The sequence below is a fragment of the Echeneis naucrates genome, chromosome 15 (genome assembly GCF_900963305.1).
Source record: "Echeneis naucrates chromosome 15, fEcheNa1.1, whole genome shotgun sequence".
NCBI lineage: Eukaryota > Metazoa > Chordata > Actinopteri > Carangiformes > Echeneidae > Echeneis > Echeneis naucrates.
In genome coordinates this window covers 7,214,963-7,234,901 of record NC_042525.1, presented here as the reverse complement: position 1 = coordinate 7,234,901, position 19,939 = coordinate 7,214,963, and the positions used below count along the sequence as shown (strand labels likewise).

Here is a 19,939-nt window from a genome sequence, read left to right as displayed (position 1 = left end):
AAATAAATTGATTTGACATTACGAGTCCTATATATGAGAAAAGCTTGACTTTTAACTTATATGTGTGACAATTTGGTGAAAAAGTTTGAGCTCAAATTTGGGATTTTACAGCAGATGTGCTTTGAAGGGATTTTATTAAAACAGAAGCCTTCAGGATGTCAGGAAACACACGCTGCTGTAAGAAACACTTTACCTTGTGGACGGTGTGGTTGCTGGTCGGACGCTCCTCCCTTGTGCAGTCCTCCCTCTGCTCGACTCATCTGAGCCATTCAACAGGGAGAGCTCCCTCAGTTGCTCCTGTCTGATCTCGTCGTTGTAGTCCTGTGGGAATATAAAACAGCATGTCTCATATAGAATTAGGAAAAAAGGACATTTGTCATCTGACTGCAACAGATGCTCACAACAGCAGCAAATGCCATCAAATTAAAATTATCTTGACGTGCAAAGGAAACACATGGTGTTCCTGAGCATTGAATACTCAATGAAGACTCTTTTCTTTGGGTGCGTTTGGACGCCAAATGCAGTGGAGTGATGAGTAATGTAGGAAAAGACAATACATCTTTCTAAAATGGGCTGTGCAGTTATTGTATGCAGTAAGTTTGGTTGGAAAAAAAAAAAAAGAAAGAAAGGAGGAAATTTTTTTTTTTCTGCATTACTTGTATGATTTCTGACAACAAATTGCCTTCCAGGTGGCTGAAAAACAAAATTATGTTCACCCAACGAAATCAGGACAAGGCTTCCATAAAATTCCAGGTACCTTTGTGTTGAGAAGAAAGAAAACAGAAGTAGGAAATAAATCCCTGAAAACTAAAAAGATGTGTTCCTTTAACGCAACAGAAACATATCTGTGAGTTTGTCAGCACAAACCGAATGTAATTGACAGTTTTAACAAGTTTGTGTGCAGTATCGTCATCTCTGTCGTCAGCACCGTTTTCCTGAAACCGTTATCAGACACGATATGGGTCCTTACACAGCAGATAAAGGAGTGGACAAAGCGGTATTCATTATCTTGTCACTGCTGACAGATAAACAGGCTCATTTCTCTGGAACTTTTGAATCAAACTCACAGGATTTGATGCAAGGGACAATGGACGTTTTTGTAATGACAACAAAGCTACGGTGGCAGCGACTTGTTCACTTTGGTTCTCAGTTGTTTTTGAAAGAAGCCCCCCCCACACCCCACAAAAAAAAAAAAAAAAGACTTAACTCATCAGATTTTAAAAAGATGCATAGGTTATTACACACAAAGACTCAGTTTTCTACATTGAGATCAAATTTTCAGTGAGCTTCCAGGCATGTGAGACAGTGTAAGAGTGAAAAACAATTGCCCTGGATGTCTATTAATCATTACCCAAAGAGTCAATGACGCCTTTGTGTGTGCATTGATTCAACCAATAAATTAACTGCACATTGATGTATAAGATACAATCCTCCCCCGAGTGATGAGTGCAAGACAAGATAACATTAATGAGTGTGCAGGTTAGATTACAGCTCACAGTGCAATACAATAGATTAGTGAATGAATGTCACCTTTTTTTTTTTTTTTTTTTTTTAAACCACCCTCCTTCGTATTTCCTTCGGTGTATTTCCATTAAGCTTTATCTATCAGACCGCCTACACCACACTGAGGAATGAGGATATCACAGCTGAGCGTTTGGCTCACTGAATGCTTTTCATAGACACTGAATATAATAACAATTTTGGCAAATATAAATATTAAATATTGGTTTGTTTGTTTTTTTTTTATGTGTGCAACCGCCCACAGTTGTGAAAGGAATTAATTGTCTAAATGACTTGTAGACTTGTTCAGATGTCAGCTTTAGCAGGTAAGGCGATACTGCGTCCCTCCTAATTCCATAAAGCTGCTCATTTTCAACTCTTTCAACAACATATGACAAAAAACAAGTTGAGAAAAAAAAAAAAAATGAGTGGATGAGCGTGGAGCATGATTGTGTGATGTCACACACACAGCATCCAGCTCACATACAGTTAAACTGCCTTTGCAGTAATGTCTGCTGAATGTGCCCATCTCCCTGTTTTCTCGGTTAATGCGCTCACGGGTGAGGCGATACACGCTCCAGTCCGCGGTTTCACACTGAACAGGTACAATACGTGCCAGCCAAAGCAGTGAGGAAGATGACGGCAAGACAGTGAGCACTGCAGGTTCCACACTTTCAAGAGAAATGTGCTTTATAAATGTGGATGTTTTATGTGGAAGGGACTGCATTCAACACACCTGCTAAACCTGCAGGACACAGACTGAGTAACAGTGAAAATAGATTTTTCAGTTATTTACTTTAGTATATATATTTTGTATATACCATTTCCATATGTTTTTAAAGTATGTTTATACACCGTGTCACTTTTTTATGCCTGTTTATTTTATTTTATTTATTTTTTGACAATTCAATACTGTCAAAGAGAAGATCGATGATGGAAAATTATTCACATCCTGCATACTGGAGCACCAAAACGCAAATCACAAGATCTTATATTAGCAAATATTTAAATTTATTTATGAAATATTTTGCCTTTATCCAGAGATGGGATGAAGATATGGGATGGGAAATTATGGGAGAGGTTGGAGAACTAACCGAACTAGAGCTGAGGCAGTGACACTGTCGTCAGGACCAGGTCTGTACCGAAGAACCGTATTTTATAGTCGGAAAAACAAACTATATTGCGATTGTGTATCTGTAGCAAAGCTTATGTGGGCTAGGGTTTGGACTTATTCAATTATATTTTGCACACTTGCACATGTACCAAACTTCAGCATCGTCTTCCTCACACTGTTTCAGTCACTGAATATGGGACATGGAACTTGGAAAGGAGGCAGGAGAGCATTCGCAGGATGTGTCCTTCACGTACAGTAGCAGGATTCTGATTCACAGGGACTGTATGATGAGCACAAGCACATTTCACAGTGAAGGGGAAAAATCCAAAACAAAGGAAGGAAACCCTTATGGTGGATTTCCAAGCATTTGCCACATTAGACACATGCACTCCTGTTAATGAATTAATACAGCCTAAGATTTTGTGTTTGTTTGAATGAGGTTGGCAGAGCTTTTAATTGGAAAGCTGGCAGCTTATCCGAAGCACAACAAATCTGCCAGAGCCTGTATAAAAAAAGTTGACTGTTGACAGAGGCGTTAACATGAGTACAGAGAAATAAACCCCCTGCCGAAACTTCTCAGGTCACTGTTTGCTCACCGAGATTGATTTTGATCACGCATGACCTTTTGCACACACACACAACGCCCTTCAGACAGCTAAAGTAAGACTTTCTAAGAGGTCCACACATGAAGCACAGTGTTACTGATGCCAGTCACTCTTATATCCTCCACTCGATATGAGCCTTGCCTGCCAAAGTATATAACCAAAGATAAAGCAGTAATTAATTTAAAACACAACCCAAAAAACACACAACACAAAAATCAGTTCTGGCTGTTTGGATAATCAATCTCAATGGATTTAATCTGTAATTAAATGAGATTTCATCAAGCTGGGCCTCCACTGAAACTATGAGATTTGAAGTGGTGGGATTTTACTGAGAAAATACAATTCTTAAGAGACGAGACCAGATATGTTGACCCACATAAAACAAATCATTGCCAGTTGTTAAATACTATACAAACCGTACAACTAATCAGCTCTAATATTATTAAACGTGGTGTGCTTCAGGTTGGCTGCAGGGTTTGTTGGATCCCTACTATTGTTTTTACTGTAATGAGATCGCCGTGGTTACCACGTGCTGTCACGTTGATGTATGTCAGGAGAAGCAGGACAGAGCTGAGGACTCAGTGATAACACAGATAATACAGACTGGGGTCAGTTACAGGGTGCAGTGATGACGAATCCAATTGCAAAGGAAAATTTGAAATGTATCTCCTTTCAGATCAGCTGATGTAGCCAAGCCATCAGCACCCCTTTTAGACGACCCCCCCCCCCCCAAACTCCTGAACGCCTGCACTTGTTTCAGACAGTACTTGAAACATCTCAGGTTGCGTCCTGTCTCCAGGACTGGGAGGATTTGTGAAACACTTAGTAAACATGTTACATCGCTATTCCAAATCAACATGCAATCTGTGACGCACTCATTCTGCAGATACGGTGCTTCCATTCTACCAGAGGCCACAGTTTATTCAATCTATTTCAGAGCTTTGGGACTTCACTTGTCTGTCACCGTTGAGCATTTTGGGATTCACGGCTTCACCCCTCTCGGAGACAACAGCACAGAAATGATGACAGTTTCTAAAACTGTATTTTGTTCAGCTTACAAAAGTCTCCAAATAAATAAATAAATAAATAAATAAATAAAATCACGCACGCTGTCTCACAACTATCTCGTGAAAGACGTTCCTCCTAAAGCGCAGGAGCAGTCACATGGATGCAGCAGCTGCTAATCTGCATCCTGATATGAGGGCTGTGAAGTTTTGTCCTGTGTGACCGTATCTTTCTTGGTGTGAGCTGCTAATTTCATTTCTTAACAATAGATGCCGGATGCTTGATTTACATTCATATTCATCCTGATTTAGATGTGTGCTTTTTGGGTTATTGCATGGTGTGATATTAAATACAGAGAAGAATCAGAACTTTGGATGTCCTGATGCAGCAAAGCATAAGTGAACTACTGAATGAGCCTTTTTCCACATCTGGAATTTGCATATGTTTATACACTCTCTGCCACTTTCACAGTTAACTCAGCACAAATTGCACCGGCCTCATTTCCAACACAAAATTGCCCCCGCCTTGTTAAGAGCACCTGCCACAGCATGGATCTGTCCTGAAGAGGAAAATGATGAGAATGAAATATTCACCCCTCCAAACCCAAACCGACCTTTAGTGCTGTAACTCAGGCTTCTTTATTGGGAGCATATGGATAAACATAATTACATAAAAGTAAAAAAAACAAAAACAAAAAACAAACCAAAACAAAACACGCAGACGTGTGTTGGTCATATGCAAAAACAAATTAGCGCTGCATGTCTTGTTAAAGCATCTGTGTCATCCTCTATCTGCCAAAAAGCTCACCATCGCAGCTTGGTCTGAGATGAAGGCCACATGCTCATCCTGCTGAGAGCAGGATTGCTCGTCCTTCTCCAGCACCTCCAGTCCCAGCCGGTACATACAGTACTCCGCTGATTAGGTTCGTGCCTACATTTCCCCCCCCCCCCCTATTCTCTCAGAGCTGACAGGACGGATCAGATTTTGCCTCACAGCAGATCTGAGGGCTCCCACTAGGACCAGCTTTTCTTTTTCTCAGTGATCTCACAAAGCTTGTAGTCAGACAAACGGCACTTGTTGCCGGTCTGTGTGTTCATTGTCTGCTGAGAACCAGACAAAAAAAAAACACAATAGGCACAAATTATGCACCTTAAATTCCACTGCAAATAATTGCGTGGCTTGTTCATAGGAGGAATATTTGACATTAATCACAGAGTTTGCATAACACACAAGAAGCCTTTATGCATTAGATGAAAAGAATGTCTATTAATTTCTTCCATTTTGTCGATGGTAGCTCCACAGGAAGCAGGCTTTGCTAAATTGTAGGGCCACAACATTTATTACCAGACATCATGGGGCTGATTGAATAATACTTCCCAGGATCTGTAAACAAATTTTGAGAGAGATACCCTTAAATTCCAGCCGCAGTTTGTTGGAAATATATGTTCTTAAATCGTTGCTGCTACTTTACAGCCAAAACAAACACCTCACATGATGTCCCCAAACTGAGTCTGCTCATCCGCAGTAATGATTTTCAGCCCTTTTGTCGCTCGCTGAAATATTACTGTATTAAATCCTTCAGAGTTTCTCCACACTATTAGTTCTGCAGGTGGATTTACATAAAAGATTCAAACTTCTGCCTGGCCTACCCTACCTGTGCTTATTGAGGGACTGCGCCTATTGAAAGAGAAATGTATTACAGCCAAACCTGTGTGTGTACGCCATTTAGAAAACGCAGCTGCAGTTCTGTGAGAATAATTCAAACTACAATACCTCATCTTTTCTCAAGGTGCTGCAGTGAGAGAGAGCTGAGACTCTGCCAGCATATTTCCAGTCAAATAAACCTTCACATACAATACGTAAAAGCCCCCGCTGATCTAAAAGCGGGAGAGGGGGCTGACCCTTTTACATTGGCTTTGCTTGCACACTGAAGAAGCGCGCAAATGGGACGTTGATTTGTGAAAAAATGCTAACGGGATGTGCATTTATAACACCAAGGTAAAAGAAAGATTTCACAGCATTTTAACCAGATCAAATGTGTGCTCGGGATTCGGGCGCCATGGTACAGCGCTGGTCCAGATCTTTTTCCTTTTTTCAAAAACCTAATTTAGCATGAAAATTATCGGCACCAACATGAGTCATGGTTTTATACTCCGCAGAGTCAAAATTGTTTCACCCTTCAATTTTTACTCCGCTGTTACAGTAAATGTAGACGAGGTAACAGAGAAGGTTTTCCTGAAAAATAACGCTTGGAAATATTTCTTTGTTAGCTTACTGGGAAAATAACAGCAGGTTAATTTATCTCTGAGTTGTTCTCTTGTTTTTTGGGTTGGCTCTTTTTTGGCACACAGTGGCAAGTGTAGACTAATTTGTATTTGGAAGAGTACGAAGTACTCAGTGCAGATGCACTATCATCATCCTCCTGGCTCAGTGAGCAGACATGCTTGTAAGAACATTGGCTCGCTATAGAAGACACATGAACTCCATAGTAGACTGATGCAGCACAATTCCTCTATTAGGCTTGTCACATTTGCAAAGCTTGATTAATATTTACAGCTTTGACTCAGCAAGAGTACACAACACACACATTAATTATTGCTAAGTTCTCCGGGCTATAAGTTGTTGGAGTCTTGCGAGTTGTTCCATACTGCACTTTAATTGCTGAATACATTATTTTTCATTTGTAAGTAATGGCCTGAAGTGCAAAGCAGTGGTTGTAATTCTGGGGAAAACTTTGTGCTTATATCTTACTCTCATGTAAACAAACCCTGGATATTCTGCAGAGTGCGGTAAACTATGGAGCTGTTTGCTTTGTGTTAATAAGCCTGCTAGAAAAATTATCAAGTCAGCAGTAATGACTGATGATCACCTATGAAACAAGACGAGATAAAAAGGTGAAACATTAAACTTACGGGAACTAGGAATTTCTTAATCTCTTCCAAGGCATGACTCATGCGGGAATACGCTTCTCCAGGTGGAGCGAAGACTTCAATTAAAACGTGAAGATCATTACTCAGATGGGCGTACTTGGCCTCCCCACTTTTCCGTAATTCCTCCTCCTATAATAATAATAATAATAAGACAAAAAAAAACAGAGCATGTGAAGGATTTATGTGAACAAAGAGAAATCAACATCGACATGATTAGTATCCAATGATATCCTAGCGATGATATTATTATATTATCTTAATAATAAAACAGCAAAATCCACGTAAAAAGCTAGTTTGGATCAATATGAACCAATAACTTTAAGACAATGATGTCAACTTCATGGAGGCATGAGGCAGAGCAGGATTTGCCCTCCAGGGACCAATAATGTCTGTGAAAGTCCAATCAATAGCTGTAAAAGTATGTCAGCCCCTGGACTAACATGGCGGACTGGCTGACAGTATCATCCCTGGAGAAAACACAGCCAGCCTGGTTAGATATCTACATCTACCCAGATGGAGGACTTCTGCACCGAAAATGTGTGGCAACACTTGCACAAGGAATAATTTAAATTCCGGGGAATGATTACAGATTATCTGACAACAGCAGCAACAAAAACGTGTCATATTTTTAGGATGCTGTTAGTGAATATTTTTGCCACAACAAATGAACAACTCCCAGAAATGTTTGAAGGAACAGATATCCTGCAACCCAGACAAGGTTTTGAGTTCAGGTCATCTTGATGGTCAGTAAATGATTTGGTGCCAAATGGATGTAGGCACCTTTACTAAAGAAATGAGCAGAAAATGGTGCCCCAAAAATAGACTCACCTCAAGGGGTCAAAAAAATCTCAACGTATAAGAAATTGTCATGACACACAGACTAAGGACAAAATAAGAGCAGTCACACATACTCACCAACTGGCAGAGATTTCAAACTATATCTAACGTGTATATATAGAAACATATTTTTAAATGTTGTGTTGTGAGGACCAAAGAGAATATTTTTCTAATGTAGAGTGACAGTCTTGTTCAGTAGGACAGGCTGAAGAGTGAACTGGGGGAGCGTGAGCGAGAGAGAGAGAGAGAGAGAGAGAGAGAGAGAGAGAGAGAGAGGAATGACATCGGCTGTGACCAAAACAGGACCTTGTTACCGCCTTTTCAATTAAAATTCTCAACAACTTTTGGATGTGTTGGTCTAAAATTTGGCAGGAACATTCAATTCCCCCTCAGAACCAATCATAACTTTAATAATTTCTTAACTTCACTTTCCCCTGACAGTTGCCAAGAGTCTGCTCTTTGTGGAAACAGCTGAGTCTCCTTGTCTGATAATCTTGTGTCTTTATCTTAACTGTTAAGTGCTTGAAACAATGTTTATCAAGATTGACCATAATACAAATAAAAGTGAACTGAATTAAATTGAATTGATTTTTTTTTTATGACTGCCATGAACTGAATAACTGTGAAACTACAACATTACCATCACCTCAGTTGTGCATCATGGGATACTAACGCTCCAATCTAAAGTGGCAGTCATTGTAAATATTATTAGCCTGTTGATATTCGTGGTAATGTCAAGCTCAAATCTGTGTCTGAGTCCAGCTGTACGTGCAGCGTTTATGCAGTGGACTCAATATGTTATCCACGATGCTAAAGAGAAATTATTATTTAAAACCGTGTTACCCAATAATTAGTCCTGAAAAAAAAAAAAAAAAAGGAAAAAAGAAAAACACTGAATTGAGCAATTTGACCATTCATTGCGGCTCTGAGGCAAGTCTGACAAATTTCAATCCAAGCACCTAGTGGAAATTGTTAGAGTTTGATCACAAAAAAAAAAAAAAAAAGCTGTCACCTCTTAGTATTAACCCGGGCTCCGAGGAGTCCTACCTGAGGCTTCACACCGGCTTTGAGGGCTTAAAAGATCTGTAATATAGCTTGGGGGCCTTAACTCCATTTTAAAAGGATTCATTTGAATCATGAAGTCTGCTCTCATCTCAAGAAATAATCAGAAGTCATTTCAAACTTGGTCTGGCATCTTTTCCCAACTTGTAGCAGCTATAAATGCAGCTTCTGCAGTTTGAAAAAATCTGGAGATTATTCACAGTTCAGGAGGCTTAAAAAAAAAAAAAAGAAAAAAGAAAATAAAAAGAAAAAGTGCCTTGCTCAGGGACACCTTGATTTAGAGAGGTGAGATGGGCGTACCTCATGCATTTTACTCAGCCATTCAAACTTTTGTCCTTCATCACAGGGTTGTTCTTTAGCCTCTGGGAAAAGTCAGCCAGCTTTAATTAAACATCGCTTCAAAATTTCAGCAGGCCTCACATTCCTCTGTTGGAGAGCCTCTGTCAGATGAAAGCATACAGATGATTGAGTTGTTTCAGTGCTAAAATAGTTTGAGACAGCTACACACAACCAATGCTTAACCTTCCTGTTTAATCAATCCGTGTTTGCCGTGTTATGAAGACCAACTCAAAAACAACACTTCTCTCTGACTTTGTTTGCTTTGACTTGCAGTGCACAGGCTTGAGTACAAGAGGTAACATGAGGACTCTGCCCTTTTCTTAAGCGATTATTTTTGGGCTTGTTATGCCTTTATTATAGATAACAACTGGCAGAGAGGCAGACAATAGACAGGAGCATGAGAAGGGGGAGTGATGTGCAGAATAGGGCCCTGGTTGGAGTGGGACCCATGGCGCTGTGAAATCCCCGGTTAAAGATGTGAATATTGACCACGTGGTCGATGATATGAGTGGATGGGCTGCTCTGATGCAAAATTTCCAAACTCGAGCTACTGCCTTTCCACTGGATTGATGCACCCTACAGAGGAAGCGGACGAGACGGCAGGAATGTGTTGCTGCATGTTATCGGTCTTCTGCTGCCTCTGTACCACGCGGTCCTGTGTCCAGCTGCTTGGATCGGCAGCCAGTCATTCAGTCACAACCTTTAGGCGTCAGTACTTCAGACCGGCTCAGACAGTACACAAAATCAATATCGCAGAAAGAAAGTTAAGTCCAATCGTTACATAGGCACCCTTTGGTGGGCAACCAAAGGGTGCCTATGGTTCTATCATTCTTCCTCAGTGCTGCACGCAGCATGTGTCTCGCTCCGACTCAGAGTGATAGTCATAATGATTGCTGTACAGCGCTGAATCACAGTGTGGCATACGTGTACATGCAAGGCCACATTGACAGTTTGGCTATTATTAACTTTATTACAACACCTCTCTACTGTTTTCTAAATGCAGCACATGGGTGAACTAAACGGACTCAGTGGCAGGAAGCCAGATTTTTAAATGAATTCTTGCACACGACTAATCCGCCACCAAAAATGTGGCAGTTATGAAACATTCGAACGCTTTCAAACGCAGTCAGAATGGAGATTTTAAGTTTCACCAGACCGTTAGGCCATCCATGCAAATGAGATTTCTTTCTTACTAAAAATCCCAAAGATTTTTGAAGACTTCTTAATTTTATTTTCTTGAAGGCTGACAATTGGACGGTATAAAATAAAAGATAAATCCTCGTTATGCAGGTAAAAGAGGGTGAATGTTTGGATATGTATCTGCATACAGAGGAAGGCCATGAATTCACTTTGAAATAACGTAGACAAGAATCCTTCAAGGGCTCAGAAAAGAAAGAAAACTTGGAGACATATTTTTCCATTAGAACTAAAGTCAAAAACATCATAACAGTGAACGAGCGGACCCTGTGGTGAGACTGCCAATTCAGCCGAATGACAAACATTAAAATGTGTTCAGGTGACAACTGAGCCCCAGTGATCTGTTGAAAGTGGTTGAACCAGCTCCCGTGGCATGTTCCCCTGAACATGTTTTTGACACATTAAAATGTAGCTTCAGTTCACCAGGGAGGACGTGAGACTGCAGGGCCTTTGTCATGTCTTGATGTCTGAATCAGAGGCTACAGTAATAATAGCGTGGTAACTCTATAGCAGCACACTGAGGCCCGTTCTGAGCGTGAATACCAGATCCAGCAGCCTGTCTGTGTACATGCTCGAATAAGTTTGGCTCCAGGGGACCACAAGTCAGCAGGATAAATGACTTTGGCAGAGATTCATTACTTTGCATCCATAATTGACTATTACAGAATATGCTATTAAACACAACACAGAAAAACATCCCCATTTTCTCCTACATATGTTTGTCAACTGAACGCTATTAATTCCACTCCAGGTGCCATTTGTCTAAGTTACAGCTCAGATATTATTATAACAAAAATATTCTTCCATGCTTTGGGGGAATTTCTTCTATAACTTGGACCACCCAAACAACTACATTTTAACACAAATTGATATTTTTTTTCTTACCTTGCCTTTGTCCCTCATGGACCCTTTGCCAAGGATGGACATCTTCACTCCTGTTTCCTCCTGTAATCGTTTCATGGAATTTCCCCGTGGCCCCAGCAGCTTCCCGACAAAATTAAACTGTGACACAGGTCAGAGAAAAAGGAGGAATCAAACTCCTCATTGAAGCTTTCACAGTTTGTAATTTGAGGACAAATGACGAAAATATGTAAACGTCAAAATGAATCTCTGTGATGCCGCCTTTCTCTTTATGTCTGGAATAGAACAGGAATTTGATCTGTTTGGAGAAAAGGTTAAGCATATAACGTGCTTGGTGGCCATTCGTTATCTGCTATCAATGTAATCTCATCTTCCATTCAACATTCATCATGTGAGGAAAAGCTGTAAATGGCCTGTGATAAATCAATATAATTGTGCTCGGTATGTAGTACGTTAAAGGTGAATGGGAGCCTCATCTGCAGCCTGGAATAAAGCATACCTCCATTCTTTTGCTTGAACTGTGCCCTTGCTAGTTATGTATCTTATTGGCATTTAGGGTCATGCATGTCCTGCCAAGAAAAAAATAATTTAAAAAATGAAAGAACAAGAACATGGGCTCAAACCAATAACATTCCTGGGACTGTTTCAGAGGTCAGTGGTGAGATAAAGTCAGAAATAATGAGTTTCTTCCCAGTGGGAAAGTAAGTAATACTATCCAGATGACAAACTATCAGATCCAAGCCTCAGGGCCCTGACGATCATTTCCCTCTCACTGTGCTCCAGCTATTGTTCATATTGAGAAAAGTAACTCTGGGTTGTTGCAGGCAGAACACTGCTGAGATTAGTGACGTTTAAGGTGAAACTCACAGCACATTTGCAGTAAAAAGGCTGAAAATATGAGCAAAAGATCAATTAGAAAATGACAACAATCTCCTGCTATTGGACACAACCTCATGAAGACAACTCGAACTATCCGGTACACTTTTTGTTTGTGGTAATAGATTGGTCGACCTTCAAATGTTTGCCGTTGGATGAGACGATGAGAGACCACCTCCAGAGCTGAACAGGTGGTCAGTCAACCACCACAACATACTCTGGCCAAAGCTAAAATGATATTAACCTTTAGACAAAACAGCGTCTCCCACTGTGGCTGAGTGGCTAATAACATCTCTTCCAGCTGTGTGGCTGCTGCAACTCAATTCCAACAAAAACGCACGCTCAGCTTATTTCGTGAACACGATTAACATCATGAGTGGATGCTACATCTAAAGTGAGGTGGGTGGCAGGGACAACACTCCCACCCCCCAAAAAAAAAAAAATAAATCCCCGTCCTTCCCTGTCCTCTGATCTGACTGATTAAGGCAGCTTTTGTGGACACCGTTCGTCACAGGGGTGGCTTTGACAGGACTATCCTATAGCTGGCAGGGAGCTGGAGAGCAGATGGCTGCAGCGGCTACACGGAGAAGGCGCTCGCTGGGCGGTAGAAGAGTGGCCTGTTTTCATTAAGCTAATGAATGTCTGGAGCCACTCTGCTGCTCCATGGCGAGCAATTTGGGCTTCAGAAAGGGGCACGATTCGGTGTTAAATGAGGTTTGAAATGATGCTATGTGCCCCCTGCAGTCTCAACACTGATAACAACGCAGATATTAGAAGGAAGGGTGTTGTGAACGCAACAATCATGCACAAAGACATTTAAGACAACAAATCTTCAGAGATAGAACAAATGCATCGACTTCTTTGGTTTTCACAAAGTACACATTATTCTACATGAAGGACAGATATTTCTTTGAGAACTTTTGTACAGGACACATTTTAATATAATAACCAGCATTTCAACTTGACGAAGCTGACTTTTCAAGTTGTATGCTGTGGACCTCTAAGTTTAGAGAGCTGGCTGCAGAAGGTGTCGCACAACTGAGAATCTGCTGAAAAAAAAAAAAAAAAACTCTAACAGAAGCTGGTTGAAGCACCTTCCACAGAAAACTCAGACACCGAGGCTTGTTACTGAAATGTATCTTTGTTGAATGTCCTCATAAGAGATACATAAAGTACAGCAGCCTTGAGAGTTCAACTAACTGAACTAAAATGTTTAAGGCTACATTAGCTGCTACCGACCAGAATCTCTGACCGAATGGGACGTGTTCGAGAGGCATTGTGGGTAATGCAGGGAGAATTCACGGAGTAAAAACAAAGAAACGGTAACAGCAGAACAACATGCTCTGAAATGCAACACAGCCAGGAGCTGCTGTGAGGACCTGAAACACTGTACCTGTTGAATGATACAGCTTGGCCGTGCTTGGTTATAGGCAATCCATTAATAATCCCCTTCTTCGATTTGGCGCTGAGGGTTGGCTTTTGTAAAATCTTTGATTAAAAAGATTTGAGTATCATTCCCAATCAGCTCAGCCTCTTGGCTGTGTGCGAGTCCATTTGCTAATGCTGAGCTGAATTTACTAAAATACTTCTGCCTTAAATCTAACATCAGTGGCGTTAATAGCGCCGCTGTTCTCCACTTATCTTTCTGTGATGACAGGCGGCGGTGACTCAGAGTCACAGAAACATATTTTGAAAGATTTTGTCTGCAGTCCCAGTTGTCATTGTGGCTATCTTGTGTATTTGTATGACGTCAGAAAACTGCTGCTTAGACTTTATGTGGGAGTTTTTGCCAAAGTGGCGCCGGCAGCTTCAATCCTGGTCGCTGTGTGTATCATTTTTTTTATGACTGTTTGTTAATTTAGCTAAATGAGGGAATCTGCTTCCTGCGTAATGCCAAATTATACCGCATTTTTCTTTCAGCAATTCAGTCTAACATATTGTAGGCTATTGTTCAACCTGCTGTTGTTTTTGGGGGGCCTGTTGGCTGCTCTTTGGATGCGTGTGGAAGGCTTATCAGAATTTAATGGCGGTATTGTAACTTAAGCTACATGAAGACGCAAATCAATTTTGCTCTCCTTTTCGCTGAGCAGACTTTTGTGGATGTGTGGGAGACCTAAGCGTAGCCTTCAGGTGGACAGGCGGGTTTTATGTATAGTCTTCTGTGAAATATAATCCTGATGATGCCCCTGGTCTCGAAAGCATGAATATAAACATAAACATGGGAGGACTGAATCCGACTAAATCAAATTTCATTTATCGGTTTTTTTTTGTTTGTTTGTTTGTTTTTTTTTTACAAATGATGCAGTTTAGCATCATTTTGGTCCTGTACTGATCATGACACCATATCTCGACAATAGCTTTTCTTAAAAGCACAATGGTGGAACGGACACAGCCTAATCCTTCTGAAATGGTCTTCCACCCCCTTTAATGCGCCAATACCTCCCTGAGCATGAAATTAATATCCATATGGAATTTGGTGGGAGAAGCCGACTTCATATGGATTATCACATACAGTATATAAAACAATACAATCACTACTGTCTATAAGAGGATTCATTTATTTGATGCAAGAAGCTGTTTCCGCTGCAGGCTTCAGCTTTTTTCATAGCATGCCACTAATGTTCCCTACAAGTCTTGGGATCACTATGAGAGCACAATATTACTGTATGTGTCAAGGCAGCACACAGGAATATTTTTCTTTACACTAAAAGAAAATTATGTAGCTTTGAAAGAAGCTTTTGGATCTTTTTCTCGATGGTGTGAAATTTAAATTCATAAAAATAATATAAATGGAGGCATTAGTATAAAAAAGGCACCTCGGTTTGATTGAATGCACCAAACCAACGTGTCTCTGAGCTTTTGGGTTCCTTACAAAGCAGGAAAATTTTGTAATAACAAAATTATATGGCAAATAACAAAACATCTTTTCAGCTTCCAGCTTGTGAAACGCTCACAGTAGCTGCACTTGAATCCAGCGAACAGGGGGAACAGTTAAGATTTGCAGATGTCCTGTGGTTCCTACTACCAGGTTAGCGGGCTGTGCTGTTGGAGAAGTCCAGGTCCTGTCTGATAGGAGGATTAAAGCCTCTGGTACAGGTTTATGCTTTAATGACAGCCAGGGATGACTGGGCTCTGAGCCCGTCAGAGGAATGCAGCCTATCAACTCCACGGACATTAAAGAAATCGACGAGTGGTTGTTTGGGATGAGTCTGACGAAGGGTGAAGATCTAAAACCACCAAACCAGAGTGTCTGTCAGTGCTAATTTTAATGTTTCTACTAGCATTGGTTTGGCAGGTTAAACATGATTTTTTTTTAGATGGGGACACTTCGTATGATTTGCACAGAAAAATATACAACATTATATTTCACAGATGGAGTTGAATGACCAGATAAAAGGTTCAAGGTGACAGAACGACCTATCTTCCTTTATCTTTATCACAACAAACAGGAGCAGCCTGTTCTAATCGAAATGCCACAAATTCCATTAATATGTAAGCCCAGAGCTGTCGCCCAGATGGCGTACGCACAGCGGAGTAAACAAAACAAATATCATGATTACTGTAAATTCTAACAGGTGATCAGGTGATGAACAAACTTTGATAGATGTTGCCTTCATTGTCAGAGCTGCAGCGACACAGCAAAGAAAAATCAATTCACACAGTTAGCAAAAGCATGCTGCTCTATCATAAATGTCTTCCACTTTACCAACCAATGGAAAGGCAGTTTTACAACTACTGCTTAAAATGTAACCACAGAGGACGCCTACAGTGGCCATTTTCACTGAGCCTCAATAGCTGAAACGTACGTACGCCCGGTATTTAATAAACAGGATTTTTATTTTTTTCCACATCATCCATTATGATTGTGAGGTATTGACATGAGCAGTGTTTAAGTGACAGCAAAATATGTATTACCTGATTTCCTCCTGTAGCTTTCTCCTTGTTACTGACTGTTGACTTTTAATTTTCCCTCGCCGCATTCAGCCCCTTTCTGCCGTGCACTTCAACAATAATGTCAATCAGAGGAACACTCAGTCTGGGACCTGATGTATGTGGGGAGGCTAGTTTTTATTTATTTATTTTTTTTTTTAGCACGGGGAGTAATTTTATCTTTATTTTATCTCATGAACAGCATTGTGGCAGACAAAGCCATCACACAAACACTGCCTCTGTGGTATCCCAAAGTGGAACTGTGATGCTATCATACAAGGGCTTAATTTTAATTCACACTCTGCACTCCCTCTGCTGTATTCAGCACTTATCGAAGCAAAACACCTTCACACATGATAAGCCTTTCGTTGGGACACTGACATCACTGGGCCGAAAAAAATGCAATTTCGGTATGGGTAGAGCACAGCTGTTGCACTATTTAAAGGTTACAATAACCCAAGACTTATAAGCTCGAAATTGTGGCACCCACAAGGACAAAATACAATTTAATGTGTCGTGGGCTGCGCATGCACCTGCAGAATGGATAGTTACAGCAAAGACCCTACAGAGGTGAAAACAGTTTGTTTAATTGTGACAAGAGCCGAAATAAGCCCATTTCGCTTTTCAACCAAATCAAATTTGTTTTAATTAACCGGGCAGAAATCATCTTTATAAAATTCTCACCCACATGCAGAACAGTCCCAGCACCGGACTCAGACACTATCAGCCATTGAAAATCCATTTCATGCCAAAAGGTTATGAGATGCTAATCAAGCTGTCTCATTTAACAGCAGACAATAAATTCTACTTAAGCGATAATGAAAATGACGATGCTTATTGTCCAAATCACTTTTTTTTTTTTTATCTTTCTTTCCTATAGCAAGCATTGATCTTGGGTGGAAATTTCAATATTTCCATAAGAGCCCTGTGAGACAGTCAAATGATCACATGTCGATAGGGCACCGGCACTGATGTGCTTCCTCTGCTGCCATTGACTGAGGTCCATGCTGTTCTCAAGGTCTTGTCACTTTTGCAGAGAGATTAAACATTGAAAGTGGTGTGGAAAGGTCACTGGAGGAACCCCACAAGACCCCATTCCTTTATCTCGACAAAAAAAAAAAAAAAAAAAAAAACACACAAGTGACCCCCTTTGAATGATTAATTTGAGTGATGTCTGTATGTGACAGAAGCAGCATCCTTTCAGGTTTTATTCAAAAATCTGTGATGGAGCAGCTGAAGCAATTTGCTAATTTTCCACTACATTTTCAAAACTAGGTAATCATACTTAAATGCAAACTTGCTGTGGTGGAAACTAACTAGGTACTTTAAAGTGCAGTTTATGAGACACTTTTTAATGCCACGATATTAATTCACCAACAATTTTTTTTTAAATCAGCCGCAACCTTAAAGTGCCTCATGGATTGTAATAAGGCCACATTAATAATATAATTCTATAACTCTGATTTCATTAAATTGTTTATGCTGATGGTAATACTTCAACACATTTCTTTATTGTACTCACTGTCCAGCATGCAGTACCAGTGAAACGTTTGGACACACTTTCCCCCAAAAATGAATAGGAAAGTGTGTGCAAACGTGGCTGGTACTGCATATTGTATGCAGCTCTGTGGTGTATTTTTACGCTATGTTATTGTTATTTCAAATAAACCATTTGAAATACAACCACTGGCACTAATGCTTTAACTTTACTGACAGCAGGGAAGCCGAAAAATCATGAATCCATTCGTTTTTGTTCTTGCAGAGAAAGTTCCTTTTTTCAGTAAACAACGTTCTAATCGCAGCATTACAGGATTTTAGTAGAAAACCCTGAAAAATCTGAATTTCTCAAATGCTTATCCATTATATGGAGTTTATTTCTAACCACACAGAGATTGTTATCAATTGAAACTGCCGTGTTACAACTGCAAGAAATTATAAGTTGTTAAATTTTTGAATAGGATGAATAATTATTGAGGTTGAGAGTCAGAGTCAGTGAATGGAAGTAATTTACCATCAGGTCCACTAATTTACTTCCTCTCACTTTTTAATTCATTCATTCATCTTCTACCGCTTATCCATTTCCAGGTTGCAGGGGGAGCTGGAGCAGATCCCAGCTCACATTGGGTGGGTGAGGGGGGGTACACCCTGGATAGGTCACCAGACCGTCATGGGGCCAACACGTAGACACAGACAGAGAGGAAGAACTACTCACAACTACGGACAATTTAGAGTCAGCAGTTGCATGACTGGTACGCACAGAAAGGCCCCAGGACTCGTGCCACGAGGCCACCGTGCTCACTTCTGACACTGTTTAACTAACCAAAGCTGTCCTATATTGTTAAAATATGCAATTTTTTTAACCATATTTAGTGAAACAAATAGATGCTTGCTCACAGCTGAATAAATGGTCAAATTAGATGAAACATTACACTTATATGGTGTGTTTACAGAGGTTTTATTGCACTGCCTGTGGATATCATTATCATCGTAACCTTTAATGCATCCATACACGCTTTGTGTGCATTTTGCACTCCCATTTACTTTGTGGCGCTGTGACATACAGGATTAACCCTGTGTGTGTGTGTGTGTGTGTGTGTGTGTCTGTCTGCCGCTTGTTTTGTTGATGCTATCGCTGAATTTAATCTAAACAACAAAACTATGTATCATTACAGACCTGAATGAAACAGGCCTTTCTATCACATCCTGTCATAGCAGGAGAAGCATGTGGAAAAAATGACATGACAGCGCGCTGACGTGTGTCAGGGGTCAGCATACACAATACCAGACTCTTGTACCTGGCCAATGAAATTCAGCCATTATTAATGTGCCTAACAACACCTGATGTGCCAAAATTACCACGGACTACAGTGTGTGTCTGTCAGCGCGCCAGGAAGAATGACTTCATCAGCACTGGCTTTTCCACTGTACGATGACATTAATCTTCCATGTGTCACGCTGTCACATTGGAAACCTCGCGGAAGAGTTCTCTCGAGTAATAATTTAATTAGTTTGCCTTTACTTTTGCAGTAAGATGACAGGTGTGAGATCCAATGAACGCCGTCAGGCTGCTGAAACGCGGGGAGCACATTTATGATATTTTATCCTTTGCTCTGCCAACCAGTTGCACGTAGTAAGGCTGAACATTACTGAAGAGGAGACATGAGCAGAAAATGGCTGTGGCATGAAGTTCCAAGGTGAAGTAAAACAAAATCAATTAGTTTGTGCCTCTCAGAGGACCAGATGTTGTCAGAGTTAAAAAAAAAAAAAAAAAAAAAGGAAAAAAAAATCATCAAATACATCAATCGGTGAAAACTGGCAAGAACATGGCAGCATGGCGGCGCCCAACAATAAGCAGGTTGCAATTTCGGTTCCAGAGCATGGAGATGTTTTGTGTGGAGTTTGTGTGACCTTGTCCTATATTAGAGATGTGTTTCTTAGTCTGCTAGGGAGCGACTCTAAATATGTTTAGTGCAGATTTTAAGACTTCACTTCACGTAAGTATGAAAAAGCTTTTTTTTTTTTTTTGCAGTGTACACCATCTAACTTGCATTCCTTCTTTGTTTTTCCTCACCCACTTTGCAGGTCATTTTCTGGATCAAAGAGTTGCAGCGTGTGGTTAATTACCATTAACTCAAAGTGCAGTGCTACCAAGATGTTTAAGATAGTGACACTGCAGTCTTGCG

The 19,939-nt window shown here is 40.5% G+C and overlaps 1 protein-coding gene across 1 annotated transcript in view; it reads right to left on the bottom strand.

The window, feature by feature from the left end:
• khdrbs2 (KH domain containing, RNA binding, signal transduction associated 2) overlaps positions 1-19,939 on the bottom strand; it is a 48,250-nt gene that overhangs the window by 15,480 nt on the left and 12,831 nt on the right. Inside the window, exons 3-5 of the mRNA XM_029521686.1 lie at positions 11,475-11,591; positions 7,137-7,283; positions 194-321 (exon numbers count right to left, since the gene is read on the bottom strand). Coding sequence (XP_029377546.1) covers positions 194-321; positions 7,137-7,283; positions 11,475-11,591 — 392 coding nt within the window. The remainder of the gene's footprint in view (positions 1-193; positions 322-7,136; positions 7,284-11,474; positions 11,592-19,939) is intronic.